The sequence below is a fragment of the Geotrypetes seraphini genome, chromosome 18 (assembly GCF_902459505.1).
Source record: "Geotrypetes seraphini chromosome 18, aGeoSer1.1, whole genome shotgun sequence".
Classification (NCBI taxonomy): Eukaryota; Metazoa; Chordata; class Amphibia; order Gymnophiona; family Dermophiidae; genus Geotrypetes; species Geotrypetes seraphini.
This window is the reverse complement of record NC_047101.1, coordinates 25,619,871-25,643,489: the sequence shown is the minus strand read 5'-3', so window position 1 is coordinate 25,643,489 and position 23,619 is coordinate 25,619,871. Positions and strand designations below refer to the sequence as shown.

Below are 23,619 nucleotides of genomic sequence, written 5' to 3'. Positions count from 1 at the left end.
TTATCTTCTAGAGTATCACAATCAATGTACTTTCTTATGTGGCAGGCAATATGGACCCCACTTCGCATGTGGAAAGCTAACTTAAAGCAAGACTCTGTTTGCTGGAACTGCTTGAAAGAGGAAGGAACTCTTGATCATATGTTATTTCATTGTACTCTAGTCCGCTCTTTTTGGACCTATGTCTGGAACACCATACAATCTATTACTAACTGCTCAGAAGAAATCTCTATAGACATTGTAATCCTTCGCTCTCAACACCCATGTTTCACACAATCAAATTGTCTACCTAAACTCATTGATACCATGTTGGTGACTGCTCTCATGCACATTCTTAAAAATTGGAAATCACCCTCGCTATTAGATTATACCTTTTGGTGGAACTCTCTGAGTATGTATCATAGATTTGAATCCTATGCATATGAGAAGAGAGTTACATTCCGAACCTGCATGAACTTGAAATACAACAAATCTCCATGGTCATTCTTAGACTCCTATGTACGCTCATCTTCTTAGACACTCCTGTTATCCTTTTCTTCTCCTCTCTTCTCTCTTTCATTCTTCTTTCCTTTTTCTTTACTGCTCTCTCTCATCTTTATCTTATATATCCCTTACATACATTTTTAATAACTGGAGCCTTTGCTCCTATACAGTTAAACATAGATTTATATATTTTATATACAGAAAGCTTTATTTTGTTTCTATGTACTTTAAATGATTCTTGTATCCTTTAAAATACTTAATAAAAATTATTGAACTTAAAAAAAAAAAAGGAGACCCGATGCTACACACTGTTAAACCTCTATTGTAACCACATTTCTTTCCAAGAGATGATCGTTTGTGAACTTCAATATTCTAAATGAGGTCTCATCAGAGTCTTATACAGAGGCAGCAATACCTCCTTTTTCCTACTGGCCATACCTCTCCCTTTGCAACCTAGCATCCTTCTAGCTTTTGCTGTCACCTTTTCAACCTGTTTGACCACCTTAAGATCATCACATACAATCACACCCAAGTCCCACTCTTCTGTCGTGCACATAAGTTCTTCACTCCCTAATCTGTACCATTCCCTTGGGTTTTTGCAGCCCAAATGCATGACCTTGCATTTCTTAGCATTAAATTTTAGCTGCCAAATTTCAGACCATTCTTCAAGCTTCAGGTTTTTCTTCATGTTATTCACACCATCCAGCGTGTCTATGCTATTGCAGATTTTGGTGGTATCTTCAAAGAGACAAATCTTACCCAACAACCCTTCAGCAATATCGTTTTAAAAATGTTAAAAAGAACAGGCCCAAGAACAGAGCCTTGAGGCACACTACTGGTAATATCCAGTTCCTCAGAGCGATCTCTATTGATCACTACCCTCTGTCACCTTTCACTCAACTAGTTCTTGACCCAGCCCGTCGCTTTGGGACCCTTCCCGAGGGCACTCAGTTTATTTATTAGATGTGTGTGTGGAATACTGTCAAAGGCTTTACTAAAATCTAAATACACCACATCTAGCACACATCCTCTATCCAATTCTCTGGTCACCCAGTCAAAGAAATTGATCAGATTTGTCTGACAAGATTTACCTCTAGTGAATCCATGTTGCTTCAGGTCCTGTAATCCACAGAATTTCAGAAACTTTAACAATCTGAGCTGCTTTGAGCGGTGGGGGAGATTAGCGCCCTGGGAGCGTCTTTTCATTGTTTTGATTCTCCTGGTCATTCCTCATCTTTTTTTTTTTTGTTGTTTCTTTTTGGGTTTTGTCTTGTTTTGTTGGATATTCTGTTCTGTTCTGATTTGCTGTTGTATTGGTTTAATGGGTTACTTTGTGGGGTTGTGTAATTGCTTGTAGGGGGTGCGGGAGAGGCCCCCTATGGTGTACTTTGGGGCCCATCGGAGTCCAGGGCCCTATTGTTTTGGTACTGTTAAGACCTCTCTCGTTGGGTAGGTTTAGGATTTTTGCTCCTTATCTGTGTTTAATAATGCTTGTTGTCTTTCTTCTGTATTGTGGCAGTGTGTTGGCTGTCTTTCATCGCTGGGTCTGTCCTTTCACTTTCCTAGTATGGGGAGTGGGTTGTGGGGAGACAGTATTTGATCTTTCTTGTGTGTTCTTTCATTCCTGCTTGGGTGAGGGGGGAGGGGGAATACTGTGCTGGGAACCGTTGCTGTTTCAAAAACTGTTGAACATTTTCTATTTCTTTTGTAACATTTTCTGGTTTTCTCTACTAGTTCAATAAAAATTGTTATCTCAGGACAAGCAGGCAGCATATTCTCACTGATGGGGTCTTTAGAAAGTTTGCGATAGCTCAAACTGCTCATGCGCGAGTGCCTTCCCGCCTGACGGCGCACAGTCCCTCAGTTTCTTAGTTTCCGCGGAGCTATGACAACGTGTTTTTCATTGGCTGTTGGACTTTTTTATTCATTGACTTCCCGCTCTCGCAGATTTGTGACTTTGTCATACTTTTTCTTTTTTGTCTTAATTGTTTTCATTTCTCTAAAAAAAAAAAATCAAAAAAATCAAAAACATTTTCGTTTTTCCCCTGTCGCGGAATCAGCCCTGCAGGGCCTGTTCAGCCACCTTGTCCTCTGACTTTAATTTAGCAGAGTCTGTCTTCCTGTCTATATCTCGGCCGCAGATGCTGTGCTCAGCCCATCTCAGTCACTGACCCACATCGCTGGTGCCTCCAATGCTTGGGGCATGAGCACCGTCCAGAAACTTGCTCTCGGTATTCTTGTCTTCAGAAGAGAACTTTGAAGAACCGCCTTATCCAACTGTTTGGTTGAAATAACCATCTACTCAGGCTATCTACCTGCCTCCTAATACCTTCATATATTCCTCAGTTCTTAATTCTGTTTCTGGGGAGTTCAGGAAAGAAATTTCTCACACAAGTGTGGGTAATAGTCAAAGTTTTGAGAAGCGTTTCTGCTTCCCCAAAATAATGGGACGTCAGAAAGACTTACCCATTGCAGGTGTCTGGTCATTTTATTGACATATTTAATTAATTCATTATTAAACATACTTAGTTGGTTCATCGTCCAATTAAAATCAATTTACAAATTGCAATATTTTATTGGTTACTCCGTTCCTTAGCAACAATGATTAACTCATCACATGCTATTGTCTCACCTCTGTCAGCCATAGAAGGAAGTGGATTGAAATCACGCTGACCTTGCTCTCTATTGCAAATATCTCGTTTACAGAAACAGTCACATGATTTTCTATAACTATCAGCTCATCAATATTTGCCCTAACTATGTAAGTGGAAGAAAACAATGTTCTCATACACAGATGTGTTTCTCTCTCTAAACCGTCTAAACAACTACTGGAAGAATATGTTTTCCAGAAACTCTTTCATTTGTTAAACAATACATTTCTGCAACCACGTGGTATAGTCAAATGATCTCCTCCAACAAATATATTGGTATGACATAAGAACATAAAAACTGCCATCTCTGGATCAGACCTACGATCCATCGAGTCCGGCGATCTGCACACGCGGAGGCCCAGTCAGGTGTACACCTGGTGACTTATTTGCAGGGGCCTGCTATGTTATGGCTCCAGCATCTTGTTTCAGACATTAAACCATAATATTTTGTTCCATAAAGGAAAAATATGTACTCTGCGAATTCTGTTGTTTATACTTTGCTCTGTGTGAAGGATTTCTATTATTCAGATATAATATTAGTGTCTTTCAGAGCCCTAACTAAAATAAATAGTTGTTTGGGTTTTTTACTGTCAACAGACTATAAATAAAAGACAATGAAGACAAAAAAGAGCATGAGAGCGGGAAGGCACGCGTTAAAAAAACCCAAAGACCTTTAAGAAACGTGACTTCAAAGCTCCGCGGAAAAAACGAAACTGAGGGGACACGTGCCAATATCAGGGCAGGAAGGCACTTGCGCAATGCAGGCTGTCGTGAACTTCCTAAGATCTTAAAGTGGCGATGCACTTTTAAAGTGTCCGTACTGGGAAGACGTCACTCATATGTGAGAATATGCTTCCCGCTTGTCCTGGGATAATGACCTTAATTCAAGAGGATTGAACGGCTTACAATTGAGATATAACGTGTCATAGATCTGAATCTCTTCATGCAGCAGTAGTTATTTTTAAGAACCATGCTGCTTTTTTTGTTATCCTAGATTCCAAATTTTTAATCTCGGGAGCTATAGTTTCTTTTTGTTGTTTTTTTATAATGGGGAGAATTTTCTTGACTAAATCAGTTAAGACAGATTTAGTCAAGAAAATGACATCTCCACCAGCTTAATCAAAAGGGTTTCTGGCAAAACTAAACGTATAATAAAAATTGTGCATATTTTGCATTATAGAAATAGCATTTTGTTTAAAAAATATTAATCCAATGTGGTGCCCATTTCACACTATTGTGCTACATTTTTGTAATGTCATTTAATCACTATAGAAGCCACAGAGAGATCGACTGAATCTCACTGTCATTCCAGCTGGAGCAGAACTCAAAATTTTAGTTCCAAAAAAGGCAAAGAAACTTATTTAATACTTGTGGATGTTTAAGCAGCATTGAAGACCCTTTATGATATTTTACCAGGTGCTGCTGTGCTTAGAGTTCCTATATTGTATGGTGATGTTGAAAAGCTGGAAGAAAGTGCTGTGACCATCCTATTTGATAAAGTACAGTTCAGCAATAAGCCAGCCAACATGGACCATTGGCAGCAGAGGTTCCCTACTCATGTCAAGGATGTAGCCAGCGTGTGTCGACAGCTAGCAGAGAGGAGACTTCAAGTAAGTATTTTCCAGGCACACAGTGTTGTAATTAGAACAAAAGAGTTGCCATACTCGGATCGACTGAAGGTCCATCAAGCCTAGTATCCTAATTCCATAATGAAATGTTGATATAGGAGAAATGTTCTTAATCAGGCTCTTTGAAAAGAAAATTCACATTTATCAGAAATTAGTTGGAACAAAAATGTAGTAAAAGTGAGGGCATGTCAGTAATTCATCATAGGTGTGGCGAGATAAGATGTTGATGAAATAAACATAATGGTATGCCCTCTGGAAATAACAAACACTACATCCAAACAGTTTTCTAAATTCACCCTCTGTTTATGTACCGATAAGACTAAAGTAACTTTAGTAAAAGCAAATTCGGTAAATTATTTACATGAATATGATAATAGCAAAAGATTATTTACAAGAATGAAATGTTGATGCAGGAGAAATGTTCTTAGTCAAGGCTCTTTGAAAAGAAAACTCACTTTTATCAGAAATTAGTTGGAACAAACACACACTTTCTTAAAATCAGTGGGAGTGAACATACAGCTTGGATGTCCAAGTCTCTGGCTCTTGAGAATAGCCGGAACTGTTTGCAGTAGTCACAGACAGTGCTGGTTTGGGCATGTTGTAATATAGATAAGAAGGTGAGATGACTAGTTGTGGAGAGTCTAGAGAGGCTAATGGCTCCATAGCATTTGTACTATCAGAAATGGCTCCAAGGATCTTTTTGTTTTGCAGAAGATAATTGGTTGTGCCCCGTTACTCACTTTTCTATGACAAATATAGTTCTACCCCCGATCCCTCACTATCATGTCTTCATTTATTGCCCTTCCCTACTCCCTATTTTAGAACGTAAGCTGCTTAAATAAGGGAATGGGACTTGATATACCGCCTTTCTGTGGTTACAATCAAAGTGGTTTACATATTATATACAGGTATTTATTTTGCCTGTGGCAATAGAGTGTTAAGTGACTTGTTCAGAGTCACAAGGAGCTGCAACAGCAATCAAACCCAGTTCCTAGGTTTCAGGCTGCTGCACGAGGCTACTTTTAATGATCGGTGGGATAGAAGAATTTAATAACGATAGAGACTTACAAGATCATGAAGGGCATAGAGAAAGAGGAGAGGGACAAATTCTTCAAACTTTTGAAAACTACAAGAACGAGATGGCATTCAGAAAAATTAAGAGGGGACAGATTCAGAACCAATGCTAGGAAGTTCTTCTTCACCCAAAGGGTGGTGGACACCTGGAATGCACTTCCGGAGGGTGTGATAGGACAGAGTATCTGAGCTGACTGGCAGGCACCTCCACAGAACTAAGTTCAATCCCATTATTTCCTATGATAAATCGGGGTAGGTCTAAAAATCTGAATTTTGAGAGTTTCTGTGGTTAGGGTTTGGGTCTCCCACCTCCAAAACCCCTTTTTCTGTTTTTGATTTTTCAAATAAGTCTCCATGGGCTAATTTTACTGGTGGTGGCCATCTTGGATTTCAGTCGCTCTTTTTTCAAGAACCTCTCTCTGCCTCAAAACCCCTAAAGCAGGGGTGTCCAACCTGCAGCCCGAGGGCCGCATGCGGCCCTGCAAAGTATTTTGTACGGCCCCAGTCGAGGGCGATGCAATGTTTTCCTCTGCAGCCCCTGTTTACCATCTTGCCGGCTCCCTCCTCTGTCTTGCTGCAGCATTTGTGCGGCCCCAGAAACATTTTTTTGGGCCAATGCGGCCCAGGGAAGCCAAAAGATTGGACACCCCTGCCCTACAGAATCTCATGAAACTTAACACCTTTACAGAAGCTCATGTAAAACGCTGAATTGACTCTCCAGTCATTATTTGTCCTCGCCGTGGTCGGCCGGCTGTCAAGGCTTTGATCGTTCAATGGATTCAAATGGTCATTTCCGCAACTTAAATTGCCCGTGACAAGCAGTCACCGATTTCACAACACTTACTTGACTGGAAGTGTGGCTGCATTGTGGGCGGAGTCTCGCATGATTCATCCTGATGAACTTTGTAGGGTGGCTGCTTGGTCCTCTCTTCATACTTTACCTGGTTTTTCTGAGTGGATGTGGTGGCTAGTTTTGATTCTGTTCTTTTTTTTTGGGGGGGGGGACCTCGGTGTTGATGGTAGACTCTTCTGTTCCTCCCTAGATGTTACCATTGTTTTGATACATCACCTGGCATATGGAATCCGGAAGGGATGTAACAAAATGGAAGATTAGGGTTATACCTTCAGTAATCTTCTTTCTGTTAGTCTCTGTAGGATTCTATATGACCTGCCCTCTCTGTGTACACTCAGTAGTTTGGAATAGCCTGCTTCTTTCTGCCTTGATGATTCTCTTTACAGGCTTGAATGCTTTCTAGCCAGTTGACAGATTCTGTGGGGAGTTTTCTGTGAGTATGCATTACCAAAGGCCTTTCTTGGGGTGCTTGTTGCACACAGCAGGTTAGTTCTACATTGTTCCTCAATGTTTCTGAGTTGCATTTGTGCCTGTTTATCACTTGTTAATATTTTGCAGAGCAAACCAGTTAAAGAATTACTTATGTTGCTGGGGATCTTCCCCTGTACCCCCTTGTCATGGATTTGTCCAGATATGTTGCTCTCAGGCTAAGGGGGTGGAGCATGTGTTCAGAAAAATTTGGATTTCTGCAACTTCTGGATTGCAGGTTGGGATTGAACACCTCAAGTCAAAACAAGAAAGAATCCAACTGGTCTGCAGTAGAAGTAGAACACCTGACCAAACACAAAAACAAAAACTGTAGAAGTGATGTACAAAGTGTAGGATTGAACACCTAGTATATGGAATCCTACAGGGAATAACAGAAAGAAGATTATCGAAGATATAAACCTAATCTTCCATTAGACATCCTTTTCAAAAATGACCCTTTTTAGTGTGTCCCAATGACTGGGTTGACATCTGTTCATTTCCTTTACTTGAGTTCTACTAGACTAATAAGTGTAGTGTGAGCTAGTGAGGCAGAGTTTTCCCATTTGTCTGGGTCAGACCAATGGTCCATCTAAAACAGTATCCTGTTTCTATAGTGGCCAATCCAGGTCACAAGTACCTGGCAAAAAACGAAATAGTAGCAACAATCTATGCTACCGATCCCAGGGCAAGCAGTGGCTTCCCTCATCACTGTCTCAATGACTATGGACTATGGAATTTTCCCTCCAGGAACTTGTCCAAACCTTGTGCATACCTATCATGTATTTGGGAAATAGTACAAAGTTGCATTGATGCTCTTCTTAACTTAATTCAAATTTTGGTGTAATTCTCTGAAATGTATAAGCCAGTAAAATTTCATAAACTCACTTTTTCAAATCGTGATTTTATTTTTCCTGAAAGACCAATTTTCATATTTGCTTTTTTCTAGGATTCTTCTTTAAAGGGAATATTCCATTGGTCTGGTAATGAACAGATGACCAAATATGAGATTGCCTGTGCTATGGCAGATGCCTTTAATCTTCCCAGCAGTCACTTGAGACCAGTAAGTGATGTGTTAAACCACTCTGAAGAGTGATATGTGATGCCACTTTCCAAGTGATTGTGATTTAGGTGATGTTCATCAAGTAACCCGCTGATCATCTTGTGGCAGTATTCCAAACACTTCTTTGGTATATGTCAGGGAGTTGGATGTTATTAGAGAATGACACACGAGCTTAGTCCCTGCCCCCATCCCTGCAAACCATCTGATCCCATCCACACAAACCTGGAATAGCTTTATACTGAACTTATTTTATTAAAGTAAATAAAGAAACAATACAGTATTCTGTACAATTGTCATTTTATAAATCAAAGTTCTGGCTGCTGAACTAGAGAAAGAGATCTTCTAGCTGGCAGGGCTTTGTTTATAAATATTTATCAACACAACTAGTATACTACTTTATCCTAAAGCAAAAAGAAGAAAATAGAAAAAAAATTTTCTACCTTTGTTGTCTGGATTCTGGATTCTTCTTTCCTCATCTAATCATTCAATTTCTTCCATCCACTGTCTGCCTTCTCTTTGCCTCTTCCATATGCTCTTACTGTGCCTCTCTCTTCCATCTCCCCCCCCCCATTGTTCTGGCATAGTCTTCTTCCCTTCCATCTTTCCTTCCCTCCCCAGGTGTTTTTTAGCATTTCTCTCCTCCTTTCCTCCCCTCAGATCTGGTATCTGACTCCCCAGTCCAGCATGTGCCTTTTTTTTCTTTATTTATTCCTTCCTTCCATCTAGTTCCCTTCAGTGTCTGTTCCTCTCTCTTCCCCATTTCCCTTCAGTGTCTTTTCCCCTCTCTCTTCCCCATTTCTCTTCCCCATCTTCTCCCCTCTCTCTCTACCCCATTTCCCTTCAGCGTCTGTTCCTCTCCACCACCACTGTCTTCACCCCCCTTCATGCGGTCCAGCAGCCCCCTCCCTCCTCGCCGCGGTTCGAGCATCTCCTAAAGCTAGCAAAATCATCTCGACCGCTTTTATGAAGCGATCCCTATTCCTGATGTTATATCCCCCCTCCTCCCTTTTCTTTTTAAATTTTGTTTTAATAATGTAATTATCGACCCTCCCTTCCCCTTATTACCTCAAGTTCATGTTAGTATTTGTTAATTGTCTTTTTAATGTTCACTTTTCCCCCTTATATAATTATTATTTTTCCTTTTATTTTTTTAGCATTGTAAACCAGCCAGATACATGCTGATGGTCGGTATATTAAAAATAATAAAACTTGAAACTTAAAACTTCCCCTTACCTTCTCTGGCAATTTTTTATTTTCTCTGAACAAGTAGCTGGAGCCTTGAAGTCGCATGTGGCTGCTGGAAAGTTCTCCTCTGACACAACTTCCTGTTTCTGGTTGTGTCAGAGAACTTTCCGTAGCCACACGTGACTTCAAGGCTCCGGCTGCTTGTTCAAAGAAAATAAAAAAATTGCCTCGATGGATGGAGGGATGGGGCTGCTGGACCGCACAATTGGTGACTACGCGCGTTCCCTCCCTTAACTGCGGAGACAGGGCTATTCACCGCTCCACAGGGCAGTGAATGGCCTTGTCCCCATACCCGCAGTTACCACTTTTTTTCTCCTCCTAGCTGCGGGCAACAGCCACCGTGTCATTCTGTAGATGTTATCTCATTCTCCACAGTAGACATGTTTCTTAAGTGAAAATTACATTTATAAAGGATGTTTCTATCTTGTGTTAGTTTATAGCACCATGTGTTCCACTGTACATAAAAACATGATGACAGATAAAGGCCAGATGGCCCATCTAGTCTGCCCTTCTGCAGTAAACATAATCTCTTTCTCTCTCCGAGAGATCCCACATGCCTATCCCAGGCCCTCTTGAATTCAGACACAGTCTCTGTCTCCACCACCTCTTCTGGCAGAAAACATTAAAAGTTTGCTTTGCAAAGGATAGATTTTGCTATCTTAATAAAGTAGATCTGGTTGGGACTTTAATTTAGTGTTCTCTCAGAGTTTCGGGAACTGGCATTATGCTTGTTGCAGGTTTCTGTGTCTTGCTGTGTCTTTTCAGGTAGAAACTGATATTTCAGCCATCATACTGCGACTTTCCTCAGCGTATGCAGTTTGTCTTTATATAGTAGGTCCTCAAACCCAGTTTCACAGGACTTTTCTGTTCTATGGGAAAAAGACACCAACTGATTATCTCACCAAAATTCAAATTTATGACCAGCTCATTCCCCTCAAACCCTAGCCAATCGGGTTTGATGTCTTACTATATAAAGATAAACTGCAGACTTCACAGCAACTGAAGAAAGCCACAGCATGATAACTGAAACATCAATTTCTATCTGACAGGGACACGGTAGAGCAATTCAGGACAGTAGAAGGCCGCGAAGCAGTGTGTTTAGAGTGCTGTGGCTGCTGCTGGAGTCAGGAGGTTTGTCGGGACCGTGGGAAGGGAAGGGAGGGGGCGGCAAGGGACTAAGGGAGCTGGACAGACCGCGGGGACGGTGTGCGGCAGCTTCAACAGCGTGTAGGCGGGCGGTGCGTGAAGGAGTTTGAATAGGTGGTGGCAGTTTCGCTGTAGTTTGAGCGGTGGTGGCAGTTTCGCTCAGAGGAACGGCTGGAGGGTTTCGTGCCGGTGCTGCAGGTGTCCCATGCAGGTAAAAATTCTCAAAGGAGGGGGAGAGGGAAAGGGAGCTGCTTTGGGGGAGGGTTGTGCTGGGAGGCAGACAGCTTTGCTTGGGGGGGAGACAGAAGGGGGGCCACAGGGAGGAACTGGAGGGGGAGAGGGAAAGGAGGCTGCTTTGGGGGGAGGAGTGTGCTGGGAGGCAGGCAGCTTTGCTTGGGGGAGGGGAGACAGAAGTGGACACGGAGAGACAGTCAGGGAGAACTGGAGAGGGAGAGGAAAATGGGTCTGCTTTCTAGCACCCGTTAATGTAACGGGCTTAAACACTAGTAGTGATATATGACTAAAGATATGTAATACTGTGCACTGGAAACAATACAATGATGATAATAATGGACCAGAAGTAAAAAATCCCAGAAAACCTTTCCCTCCTCACCTGCCCAGCAGCACCTCTCCCTTCCCTGTGTCCAGCAGTACCTCTCCTCCCCCTAGCAGCAGCTCACAGTATGCTTTTAACTTCCCTACACAGCTGCCACTTGTGTTAGTTTAGCATTTTTGAGGCTTTGGTACCATGAGATTTTAATAAGAATAATGGGAACAAACTGTTAGAGGGTCAGGTTCTCTAGACAGCACCGTTGTTGGCGGCAGCCTAAAAAACGGCCACTGATCACTTGTCTGTCACACGATGACACAGTTTCTAGAAACACAGCTTCGTGGAAGGTAGGCATCAGAAATGTAGGCCAAGATTTTATGTTCAAATCTGTTTTATTATTATGAATACAAAACAACAAATAACAAAGACATCAACATCAAAGTTAAAGGAAAGATCTTCCAACAATACAAAAGTTATCATGTTGTTTTAGTGAAACAAAAGTGGAAACCCCCCCGCCCCCTCCTCTGTCCCCCAAACCCCGCCCAAGCAGCAATAACCACCCGTACTAGATCCCTTCCCCCCCGTGTCCCATAAAGCAAACAGAAGTCAAGCAACAAAACTCCAAAATGCCAAAGGCTCGTGCTCTGGTGGCCCTTGGCAGTCACAAAAGGAAAGCCCTCCCCCCCCCCCCCCAACAAACAAGTCATAGGCCAGGGTTTTAAAGGCCTTCATTTCTGGCATCTACCTTTCACGAGAATCATGACTACAAAGGAGCTTTATGACTCTTCTGGTGTTAACCATGACTACATTAGCATTAGGAGTCATAAAGCACCTTCGTAGACGGGAGCACCTCAATTTTTTATTACCCTGTGGTTAATTACCAATTAAAACAAGTTAGGCAGCGGTAGAATGCATACCGCCACCTAACTTAGAGCGTCGTTACTAGAATGGCTATTCTATAAATATTTACGTACCAAAAGCTCTGGTTAATGACATTTTCTGTGTACACTTCTTGGGGGGCCACACAAAATTAAATGGCAGACCACAGGTTGCCCACCTATGATCTAAATAAATGAATGTTTACCCTTTTAACTTGACTAGATATATTTGTATTTTAGATGATTACTTATCTTTCCAAAACCAAGGTCAAAGCAAATTAAATTCAGATAAATTAGGGTTTTTTGTCCAAGAGAGTTTAGAATCTATTAATCTTGTTTATTCACCTTCATTAATGAGGTTTAATGTATGTTAAGTTTCACAGAGCACAGGAATTATCAAAAGGAATGTCACCATGTGGTTCGAAAAGCCAAAAGAGAGTATGAAGAGAGGCTAGCCAGGGAAGCACGGAATTTCAAACCGTTCTTTAGATATGTTAAAGGGAAGCAGCCGGCTAGGGAGGAGGTGGGACCGCTGGATGACGGAGACAGGAAGGGTGTGGTGAAGGAGGAGAAAGAAGTAGCAGAAAGTCTTAACGTGTTCTTTTCGTCCGTATTTACAAATGAAGACACGTCCAACATACCGGAACCCTATCAATTCTTCAATGGAGATCAAGCAGAAAAATTAACATCCATGGAAGTGAGTCTTGAAGATGTACGCAGGCAGATTGAAAAATTAAAAACTGACAAATCCCCGGGTCCGGATGGAATCCATCCAAGGGTTCTGAAGGAACTAAAGGAGGAAATAGTGGAACTACTGCAGCAAATTTACAATCTATCTCTGAAAACGGGCGTGATCCCGGAGGAGTGGAAGATAGCCAACATTACACCCATCTTTAAAAAGGGATCAAGAGGTGACCCGGGAAACTACAGACCGGTGAGTCTGACATCTGTTCCGGGGAAAATGGCGGAAGCACTGATAAAAGAAAACATCGATGAACATTTTGAAAGAAACGAACTTCTGATAACCAGCCATCATGGTTTCTGCAAGGGGAGATCGTGCCTAACGAACTTATCGCACTTCTTCGAAGGAATTAACAAACGGATGGACAGAGGAGACCCCATAGACATCATATATCTAGATTTCCAAAAAGCCTTTGACAAGGTGCCCCATGAACGCCTACTCCGGAAACTGAAGAACCATGGGGTGGAAGGAGACGTACATAGATGGATCAGAAACTGGTTGGCGGGTAGGAGTGAAGGGCCACTACTCGGACTGGAGGAGGGTAACGAGTGGGGTCCCGCAGGGCTCGGTGCTTGGGCCGCTGCTATTTAATATATTCAGAAATGATCTAGAATCAGGGACGAAGTGTGAGATAATAAAATTTGCAGACGACACCAAACTATTTAGTCGAGCTCGGACTAAAGAGGACTGCGAAGAATTGCAAAGGGATTTGATCAAACTAGGAGAATGGGCGATGAGATGGCAGATGAAGTTCAATGTTGAGAAATGTAAAGTATTACATGTGGGAACCAGAAATCCGAGGTACAACTATACGATGGGAGGGATGTTAGTGAAAGAGAGTACCCAAGAAAGGGACTTGGGGGTAATGGTAGACATGACAATGAAGCCAACGGCACAGTGCGCAACGGCCGCTAAGAGAGCGAATAGAATGCTAGGTATAATCAAGAAGGGTATTACTACCAGAACGAAAGAAGTTATCCTGCCATTGTATCGGGCCATGGTGCACCCGCATCTGGAGTACTGCGTCCAATATTGGTCGCCGTACCTTAAGAAAGACATGGCGTTACTAGAGAGGGTTCAGAGGAGGGCGACACGTCTGATAAAAGGGATGGAAAATCTTTCATACGCTGAAAGATTGGAGAAACTGGGACTCTCTTCCCTGGAGAAGAGGAGACTTAGAGGGGATATGATAGAGACTTACAAGATCTTGAAGGGCATAGAGAGAGTAGAGAGGGACAGATTCTTCAAACTTTTGAAAAATAAAAGAACAAGAGGGCATTCAGAGAATTTGAAAGGGGACAGATTCAAAACAAATGCTAGGAAGTTCTTCTTTACTCAACGTGTGGTAGACACCTGGAATGCGCTTCCAGAGGACGTAATAGGGCAGAGTACGGTATTGGGGTTTAAGAAAGGATTGGATATTTTCCTACTAGAAAAGGGGATAGAAGGGTATAGATAGAAGAGTACTGTGCAGGTCCTGGACCTGTTGGGCCGCCGCGTGAGCGGACTGCTGGGCGCGATGGACCTCGGGTCTGACCCAGCGGAGGCAATGCTTATGTTCTTATGTTCACAGTATATGTTAAGTTACCTGTGGGGCTTATTTACAAACTGTGTACTTTAAGTTGACCTAATATGAGTTAATATGAAATGAAGACCTAGTTTTGCATCTAAGACCTTGCAGAGTGAAATGACTTGCCCAAGGACATGAAGTGCATCATTGAGAAGAATTTGAATCCTTGCTTCCATTATTTTCAGTCTCCAGTGCTAAACAAATATCTCTTCGCTTGTCTCAACATATGCTTTACTCTATAATAGTGTGTATTTGGCTTAAAAATTGATTTTGCAATCTAACATTGTTTTTCGTTTTTAGCTTGCCGATGGCCTGGTGGTTGGTGTTCTTCGACCAAAGAATGCTCAGCTTGACTGTTCAAGACTAGAAAACCTGGGCATTGGTCAACGCACACCATTTCAAACTGGAATCAGAGAGTCACTTTGGCCTTTCTTGATAGATAAGAAATGGAGGCAGACTGTCTTTCACTAGTCAGGGATGTTTCCCCTGTCAAAATTCTAAGATGTGCAGCACTTTTTCTTTTGATAAAACTTTAATTTTTTACGGGAAGTCCTATAAAATCCAAAACAATGTATCATGGTCTTTTTCTGTCAGTCAAGTTAACTGGTTTCCTCTACATTTGGGATGCAACTTGTCTGAGAAATTTGCAGTGAATGTTGAAGGTATTCTGATTTCATTAATGGCCAAACAAATATTTTGGTTTAACAAATATTTCTGCTGTGTAGAATGTACAATAAAAAGACGATGTCTGCACAACCAAGTGGGTTTTTTTTTTTGTTTTGTTTTTTTACATTCCACCAATTGCGGGTTTTTAAACTTAATCTTGGTGATCTGCCACAGTCTAAAACCCTGGTTGCTGCAGCATGCAAATTAGTGTAAAATAGTTTCATATTTTGCACAACCAGCTGTTCAGTCTTAGTTTTCAAAAGTGCTTAGTATGTCAAAACAAGAATTGGTTCAGTCTATTCAGTAAACATTTAGGGCCTTGGGAGGCAATGATCTCAGATATTCAATGCCAGAGTCACTGGCATTGAATATCCAACACAAAGTTTGGGGGCTCACACTTAACTGGCAAAGCTGATTTTCATTGGCTGGCCAGCTAAGGCTATCCTTTTTAGATGGGTCTATCTGGCTGCATATCTTAGCTGGCCAGGGTCCAGCTGTTTTGCGACATAGCCAGTCACTGGACTCGTCAGTGAGTAGGAAATAGCCAGCCAGGAGCTGTTTCCAGCTGACTATGTCCCATTGCTTAACAGGAAGTTAGAGCTTGAAAGTGACCCTAAGGCCGTCTTAAATCTCTGAAGTGAGCTTTCAAGAAATCCACAATGAATGTGAGATTTTGCACATTTTGAAGTATAAACATACTGCACCCCATGTGTACTCTGAAAATTCTACTGGCTGTGGGGTCCCGTTAGTAGTTTTAGAAAGTTGGGCCTTATGTGAAAAGTAAGCATTAGGTGGTGACAAACTGCTGGTTCCAAGAGCTGCAAGCAGGAGATCATGACAGTTTCAAACCAAAGCATGCCTGGTAGTGTAATACTTTAATGTCTATGCACTTTTTGTTTGGTCTTCTCCCTCATGCATAATATAAAGGGATGGCATCCATCTCCCTGCCATGGCTTAGTTTGATCACTTCTAATATATGTTCATTGTTCTTATTAAGTTTAAGCTTAAATCAAAATGGACAATACATTAAAAAATTATGTGAGATGTTATTTTTGAAATCCCAGATTGTAGAATGTATGCTTAAATATATTTTCACAAACTTAATGGTGTGTGGAATTCTTTCTTTTTTCAAATAGAAATGGGAACCAATTGGCATTCAATTTGTTGCTTGTGGCAGCGTTTTCAAAGATCACTAAGGTGTCCAGCCCTGTGCTCAGACTCCCCTTAGGGAATGAATGGGCATCATGACTTTGTAAGAGGGGGATTTAATTTCTAGATTGCATTACATTGCAGCAACTTGTTGAAATTTACAAAACTGTAACTTTAAACATACCAAGACATAAGTTCATTACAGAACCACAAAATCAACCAGTTAATAGAACCAAAAAAAGCCTCCATCTTTTTCATACATGGCAAGTAAACATCCAACTGTCACAGTTATGACTGATAACTGATTCCAAACTGTGTATAACTGAAAATATTTGGCATGAGATCCCTGTTTGTGGACCACCCATCTTTATTTGGTTTATAAACATGTTTCAGAGTAGCCAGTACTGGAAAAAATGTCTTATTTGCGGGAAAAATAACTGAAAACTTAACAGAATGGGAAAACCGGTAAAATGACAGGTTCAGAAATAGGCAAAATTGGACCAGGGTTCTGACCAAAAAAAAATCCAGTATATTTCTATAGGAGGAGTTTCCACTTCTGTATTTAGAAGCGTACTATATATACAGTGAAACACAATGGTTAGGAAATTCTTCCTTTAATGCTGTCTCAACCTGTTCTCTACTCTTCGAACCCCCAAAATTGCCCATTCCACAAAATCTGCTCTCTAATTCATCCCCCCAAAACTATCTAGATCTGAAATGAAGACACCTGATAAATTTGTTTATAATTTAAGAACAATGAAAGGTGGTAAGGTAAGTACACCCCAAAATTACTGTATAATTATTGTTTCCATCTATTATTTTCAGAGCTGCAGCAAAATATTTCTGGAACACTGAAGTCTTTTCTGTATTGCGTAAGCTTCCTTCAGCTGTGAAACCTAGCCACAGCTCACCTGGTTTGCCACTTACACTAACCTTTCTTCAGCATCTAAGCTTTTCTAGATCATTTCTATAGTCCATAAGCTTCCGTCAGCTCTAAAACCTAGTTTTATATATTGTTTCCCCTTACATTAAGCTTTCTTCAGCTTTGTAGATCAAATCTGTTATTATCCCAGGACAAGCAGGCAGCATATTCTTGACTGATGGGTGACGGCACCGACGGAGCCCCGGTACGGACACTTTTAGAGTGATTTCACTCTAAGAACTTGGAAAGTTCTAGAGACCGCACCGCGCATGCGCGAGTGCCTTCCCGCCCGACCCCGACGCGCGGTCCCTCAGTTTCTTAGTTTCCGCGGAGCTAAGAAGTCGCATTTTCAACGGCTGTTGAAAAATTTTTTCATTCGCCTTTCCGCTCGCGTAAACCTTTTGGATTTTTTTTGCCCTTCCTTTTTTTCTTTCTTTTAAAAAAAAAAAAAATCTACTTATTTTTTGTCGAGTTTCTTGATTTGCCCCGGCGGGGCCTACTGCCATCATCGAGGCCTCGGCCTTTGATTTGGCAGAAGCCGTTTTTCCGTTCATGCCCCCTCAGCCCGGGTTCAAGAAGTGCCAGCGGTGTGCACGGCCTATTTCCCTTACAGACCCACACAACTGGTGCCTTCAGTGTCTGGGTCCGGAACATCAGGCCTCTACCTACACCCGCTGTGCCACTTTGAAAAAGCGGACTCTCAAAAATCGAGAAATACAGCAGAGACTGCTTTTCGGCACCGACATGTCCGACCCCACGTCTTCGGCGCCGGTCTCGGTACCTGTTTCGTCGGCACCCACCTCATCGACGCCACGCGATACCGCGTCGGCGTCGCAGCATGCAGGTAAGCCGGCTAAGAAGCCTTCCCCGCTGGAACGTCCTCCGGTCTCCATTGCAGAGAGTCCAATCCTGCCGACCGTGAGGCGCCAGCGGAAGCGCTCCGCCCCTATTGAGGTGAGTCCCTCGACATCGGGCTCCTCATCTCCGGGGCGTCGAGCGGCACTGCAGGTACCGCAGAAGAAAAAAGCGGTACCGGTGCTCTCCCTTGTCCGGTGTCGGTCCCCACTAAGCAACCGGTACCGATCGTGGAACAGTCTGTATTGTCACCATCCACTCCTTCGGTACCGGTACACTTGGCCTCATCGGCATCGATGCCTGTCCTCGCACCGGAGACCAGGTCTCATCACCAATCGGTACAGACTTCGGCTCCGGTGTGACCGATAACATCACCCGGTACCGCGTCGATGAGGTCGGGTAAGTCGGTACAGAAGTCTCGACACCGGGAACCATCCACCCCTGAGTCTCGGGACCGTGGTCCCCATGTTCGAGACCCTGATCTGTGGGGCGATTCTGAAGAACCTTTTCAGTCAGAAGGGGAGTGTTCATCAGAGGAAGACGAGCCTGTTCTGCAGGATATTTCCTCCAAACCTGATTCCACCTCTTTCTCTTCTTTTTTAAGAGATATGTGTGAATCTCTTTCTATTCCTTTGGAGGCTGAGTCTAAAAAGTCCAAAGCTTTTTTAGACGCTCTTGATTTTGACCAGCCTCCAAAGGAATTCTTAAAACTCCCTTTACATGACATCCTGAGGGAGACTTTTTACAAGAATTTGGAGACTCCTCTTACTGTCCCGGGAGCTCCCCGCAAATTGGATTCCCTATATAAAGTGATCCCTATCCCTGGGTTCGATAAACCACAGCTCCCTCATGAGTCTCTCCTTGTAGAATCCACCCTCAAGAAGTCCTTAGGAGCTAGTGTCTATGCCTCTGTTCCTCCTGGCAGAGAGGGAAAAGCCATGGACAAATTTGGTAAGCGACTTTACCAGAATGCGATGCTTGCTAATCGTTCTGGTAACTATGCTTTTCATTTTTCTTTTTACTTAAAGCATCTCCTTACCACCATGGCTTCCTTTGAGCAGTACCTTCCTGTGGGGAATCGTGAGGCTTTCCATCAATGCTCCTCGTCTCTCTTCCAACTCAGAAAATTCATGGTAAGGTCTATATATGACACCTTTGAGCTTACCTCTAGAGCAACAGCCATGTCTGTAGCCATGCGACGTTTGGCCTGGCTCAGAGTCTCCGAGCTTGATGTTAATCATCAAGACCGGTTGGCTAATGCCCCATGTTTAGGGGATGAGCTGTTCGGAGAATCTATGGACTCGACGACTCAGAAGCTCTCGGCTCATGAAACCCGCTGGGATACCCTTCTTAAGACCAAGAAGAAACCCCCACCTCCACGGCCATTTAGACAGCAATCGGCCTATCAGCGGCGTTTTGTGGCTCGCCCCTTGCAGCCGTCCACTCAGCAACCTCGGAGGCAGCGTCAACAACAGAGGCAAACACCTAGACCTCAGCAGCAACAACCAGCCAAGCAGCCTCCTCAGCAAAAATCGACTCAGCCCTTTTGACTTAGTCCTCGAGGGCATAGCCAGCGTTCACGCATCTCCTCTCCTCCCTCAACCGATAGGAGGACGACTCTCTTTCTTTCTCAGCCGGTGGGAAGTTATCACTTCGGACCAATGGGTCCTCAACATCATCCGCCACGGCTACTCTCTCAACTTTCACACCCTTCCAGGCCAAAGTCTACCAAAAGAGTCTGCTTTGCACACTCCTCAATCTGCCCTTCTTCGTCAGGAGGTTCAATCCCTCCTCCTTCTAAACGCCATAGAGGAAGTTCCTCTAGATCAAAGGGGGCAGGGATTCTACTCCCGTTATTTTCTAGTTCCCAAAAAAACAGGGGACCTCAGACCAATTCTAGATCTGCGAGACCTCAACAAATGCTTGGTCAAAGAAAAATTCAAGATGCTATCTTTAGCAACACTTTATCCTCTCCTCGATCACAACGACTGGCTATGCTCTCTCGATCTCAAAGAGGCCTACACTCACATTCCAATCAACCCGGCCTCCAGACAGTACCTTCGCTTCATGATCAATCACTGTCATTACCAATACAGAGTGCTCCCCTTCGGTCTTGCCTCCTCTCCAAGAGTGTTCACAAAATGTCTGGTGGTGGTGGCAGCGTTCCTGCGCTCCCACCACCTTCAGGTTTTTCCCTACCTGGACGACTGGTTGATCAAAGCCATTTCATCCCAAGCTGTTCTTCTGGCCACCAACCAAACCATCTTTTTTCTACAACTTCTAGGGTTCGAAATCAATGTACCCAAGTCTCACCTTCTTCCTACACAGAGACTTCAATTCATTGGAGCGGTGCTGGACACTGTCCAGATGAGAGCCTTCTTACCGGACAACCGTCTTCACAACCTCCAATCGCTCTGTCAGCAGGTGCTGCCCCAGCACTCCATTTCTGCAAAGCAGATGATGATTCTCTTGGGTCACATGGCCTCCACAGTTCATGTCACACCTCTGGCTCGTCTTCACCTGCGCACTCCTCAATGGACCCTGGCTCTACAGTGGTCTCAGGCGACAGACTCTTGCTCACGACACATATCTGTGACATCGTCTCTTCGTCAGTCTCTACAATGGTGGTTGACATCCTCAAATCTCTCCAGGGGCCTTCTGTTCCATCTGCCTCCTCATCAACTGGTCATCACCACCGACGCCTCCCCTTATGCATGGGGAGCCCATTTGAACGAGTATCAAACTCAAGGCGTTTGGACTCCTCAGGAAAAGAAGCATCACATCAATTTCCTAGAACTCAGGGCAATGTTCTATGCCCTCAAGGCCTTCCAACACCTTCTGTTTCCTCAAGTCCTTCTACTCTGCACAGACAACCAGGTAGCCATGTACTACATCAACAAACAGGGTGGAACAGGCTCTCGCCTCTTATGCCAGGAAGCTCAGAGAATCTGGTCCTGGGCAACCACTCGCCGCTTATTCCTGAAGGCGATTTATATTCAAGGAGAACAGAATTACTTAGCGGACAAGCTCAGCAGAGTTCTCCAACCCCACGAATGGACACTCGACCCATCGACTCTACAATCCATCTTTGCTCAATGGGGCACTCCTCAAGTGGACCTCTTTGCAGCTCCTCACAATCATCAGTTGCCCCAATTCTGCTCCAGACTTTACTCTCCCCACCGTCTAGCAGCGGATGCTTTCCTTCTGGATTGGTCCAATCTGTTCCTCTATGCTTTCCCTCCTCTACCTCTCATGCTTCGGACCCTGTTCAAGCTAAAGAGGGAACGGGCCACCATGATCCTGATTGCTCCACGGTGGCCCAGGCAGCATTGGTTCTCCCTTCTACTTCAACTCAGTTCCAGGGATCCATTTCTACTTCCACTGTTTCCCTCTCTGCTTACACAGAATCAGGAAACCCTTCTCCATCCCAACCTGCAGTCCCTACACCTTACAGCTTGGTATCTCTCGGGCTGACTTCAACTGATCTTATTCTATCTCAGCCTGTTCGCTCCATTCTGGACGCCTCCAGGAAGCCATGTGGACGAGGTTTTCTTCTTGGTGTCTCCTTCATCATCATGACCCCAAGTCTCTTGCAGTGGAGACTCTTTTGGATTATCTGCTGTCTCTGTCTAACTCTGGTCTTAAATCTACTTCCGTCAGAGTCCATCTCAGTGCCATTACGGCCTTTCATGAGCCGGTCCAGGGGAAACTCCTTTCAGCTCATCCCCTAGTCTCCAGATTCATGCGAGGTCTTTTCAATATGAAACCACCTCTCAGAGCACCTCCTGTGATCTGGGATCTGAACGTGGTTCTCTCCACCTTGATGAAGCCTCCATTTGAACCCTTGGCTACTGCCTCTTTCAAATTTCTCACTTGGAAGGTACTTTTTCTTATTGCTCTCACCTCTGCCAGGAGGGTCAGTGAGCTCCATGCACTAGTTTCTGACCCACCTTTCACAGTCTTTCATCATGACAAGGTGGTTCTACGTACACATCCAAAGTTTCTCCCTAAGGTTGTCTCTGAGTTCCATCTCAACCAATCTATTGTACTGCCTGTTTTTTTTCCCAAACCTCACTCCCATGCCGGAGAACAGGCTCTTCATACTTTGGACTGTAAGCGGGCTTTAGCTTACTATTTAGACCGTACTAAGCCCCACAGATCATCTCCCCAACTTTTTCTGTCCTTTGATCCGAATAAATTGGGACGTCCTGTGTCTAAGCGTACGCTATCTAATTGGCTTGCTGCTTGCATTTCATTCTGCTATGCTCAGTCGGGACTGACACTGGAAGGTTCCGTCACGGCCCATAGAGTAAGAGCTATGGCAGCATCTGTAGCTTTCCTCCGTTCCACGCCTATTGAGGAAATCTGCAAAGCTGCTACGTGGTCCTCAGTCCATACTTTTACATCTCATTATTGTCTGGATGCTTTCTCCAGACGGGATGGACATTTCGGCCAATCTGTTTTACAAAATTTGTTTTCCTAATGGCCAACCTTCCCTCCATCCCTCTTTTAGTTAGCTTGGAGGTCACCCATCAGTCAAGAATATGCTGCCTGCTTGTCCTGGGATAAAGCACAGTTACTTACCGTAACAGGTGTTATCCAGGGACAGCAGGCAGATATTCTTGCATCCCACCCACCTCCCCGGGTTGGCTTCTTAGCTGGCTTATCTTAACTGAGGGACCGCGCGTCGGGGTCGGGCGGGAAGGCACTCGCGCATGCGCGGTGCGGTCTCTAGAACTTTCCAAGTTCTTAGAGTGAAATCACTCTAAAAGTGTCCGTACCGGGGCTCCGTCGGTGCCGTCACCCATCAGTCAAGAATATCTGCCTGCTGTCCCTGGATAACACCTGTTACGGTAAGTAACTGTGCTTTACATGAGCTTCATTCAGTGTAGGTTTGAATGCCACAGCTCTAAAACAGGAACTATTAGATGCCATATGTCTAAAGCTTATCCGAGTTGCCTTAACCTCCTTCATGGTGAAAGTCAAACCAACAGCTCAGAATCACCTTTACATAGCTTCTAAGCGTTTTAGATCATTTCAGTATTGAACAAGCCTCCTTCAGCTCTGAAACATAGCCACAATGCCACATCACTAAAATGGAAAATGAGACACAGTGATGTCTAAAGCATTTCTGAATTGCATTAGCCTTTTTGGTGAGATTCAAACCAATAGCTCAGAAACACCTTTACACAGCTTAATGTATATTTTCTACAAACCGCTTAGAACCTAACGGATGTAGCGGTATATAAGAAATAAATTACATTACATTTTAGATCATTTCAGTATTGAGCAAGCTTCCTTCAGCTCTGAAACATAGCCACAGCTCTACTACCTAGTTTTCCCCTTACACTAAGCTTTCTTCAGATCAGTTCTGTATTGGATATTCTTCCTTCCGTGTAGGTTTGAATGCCACAGCTCTAAGTCAGGAATTATGAGATACTGCGATATTTAAAGTGTTTCTGAATTGTATTAGCCTCCTTCATGGTGAAATTCAAACCAGTAGCTCAGAAAAATCTTTTACACAGTTTCTTAGATCATATCTGTATTGAATAAGCTTCATTCAGCTCTGAAATACAGATACAGTTCTAGTGGCTAGTATACCCCTTAAACTAAGCTTTCTTTAGCATCTAAGTTTTGTCGATCAATTTTGTATCGCATAAGCATCATTCAGTGTAGGTCCGA

At 43.4% G+C, this 23,619-nt stretch overlaps 1 protein-coding gene across 1 annotated transcript in view; it reads left to right on the top strand.

Moving 5' to 3' along the window:
* The window catches only part of MAT2B (methionine adenosyltransferase 2B), a 55,252-nt gene extending 38,079 nt beyond the window's left edge, over window positions 1–17,173 (top strand). The window contains exons 5-7 of the mRNA XM_033927746.1: window positions 4,548–4,741; window positions 8,101–8,214; window positions 14,646–17,173. Coding sequence (XP_033783637.1) covers window positions 4,548–4,741; window positions 8,101–8,214; window positions 14,646–14,816 — 479 coding nt within the window. The 3' untranslated portion in view covers window positions 14,817–17,173. The remainder of the gene's footprint in view (window positions 1–4,547; window positions 4,742–8,100; window positions 8,215–14,645) is intronic.
* Window positions 17,174–23,619: the final 6,446 nt, after the last annotated feature.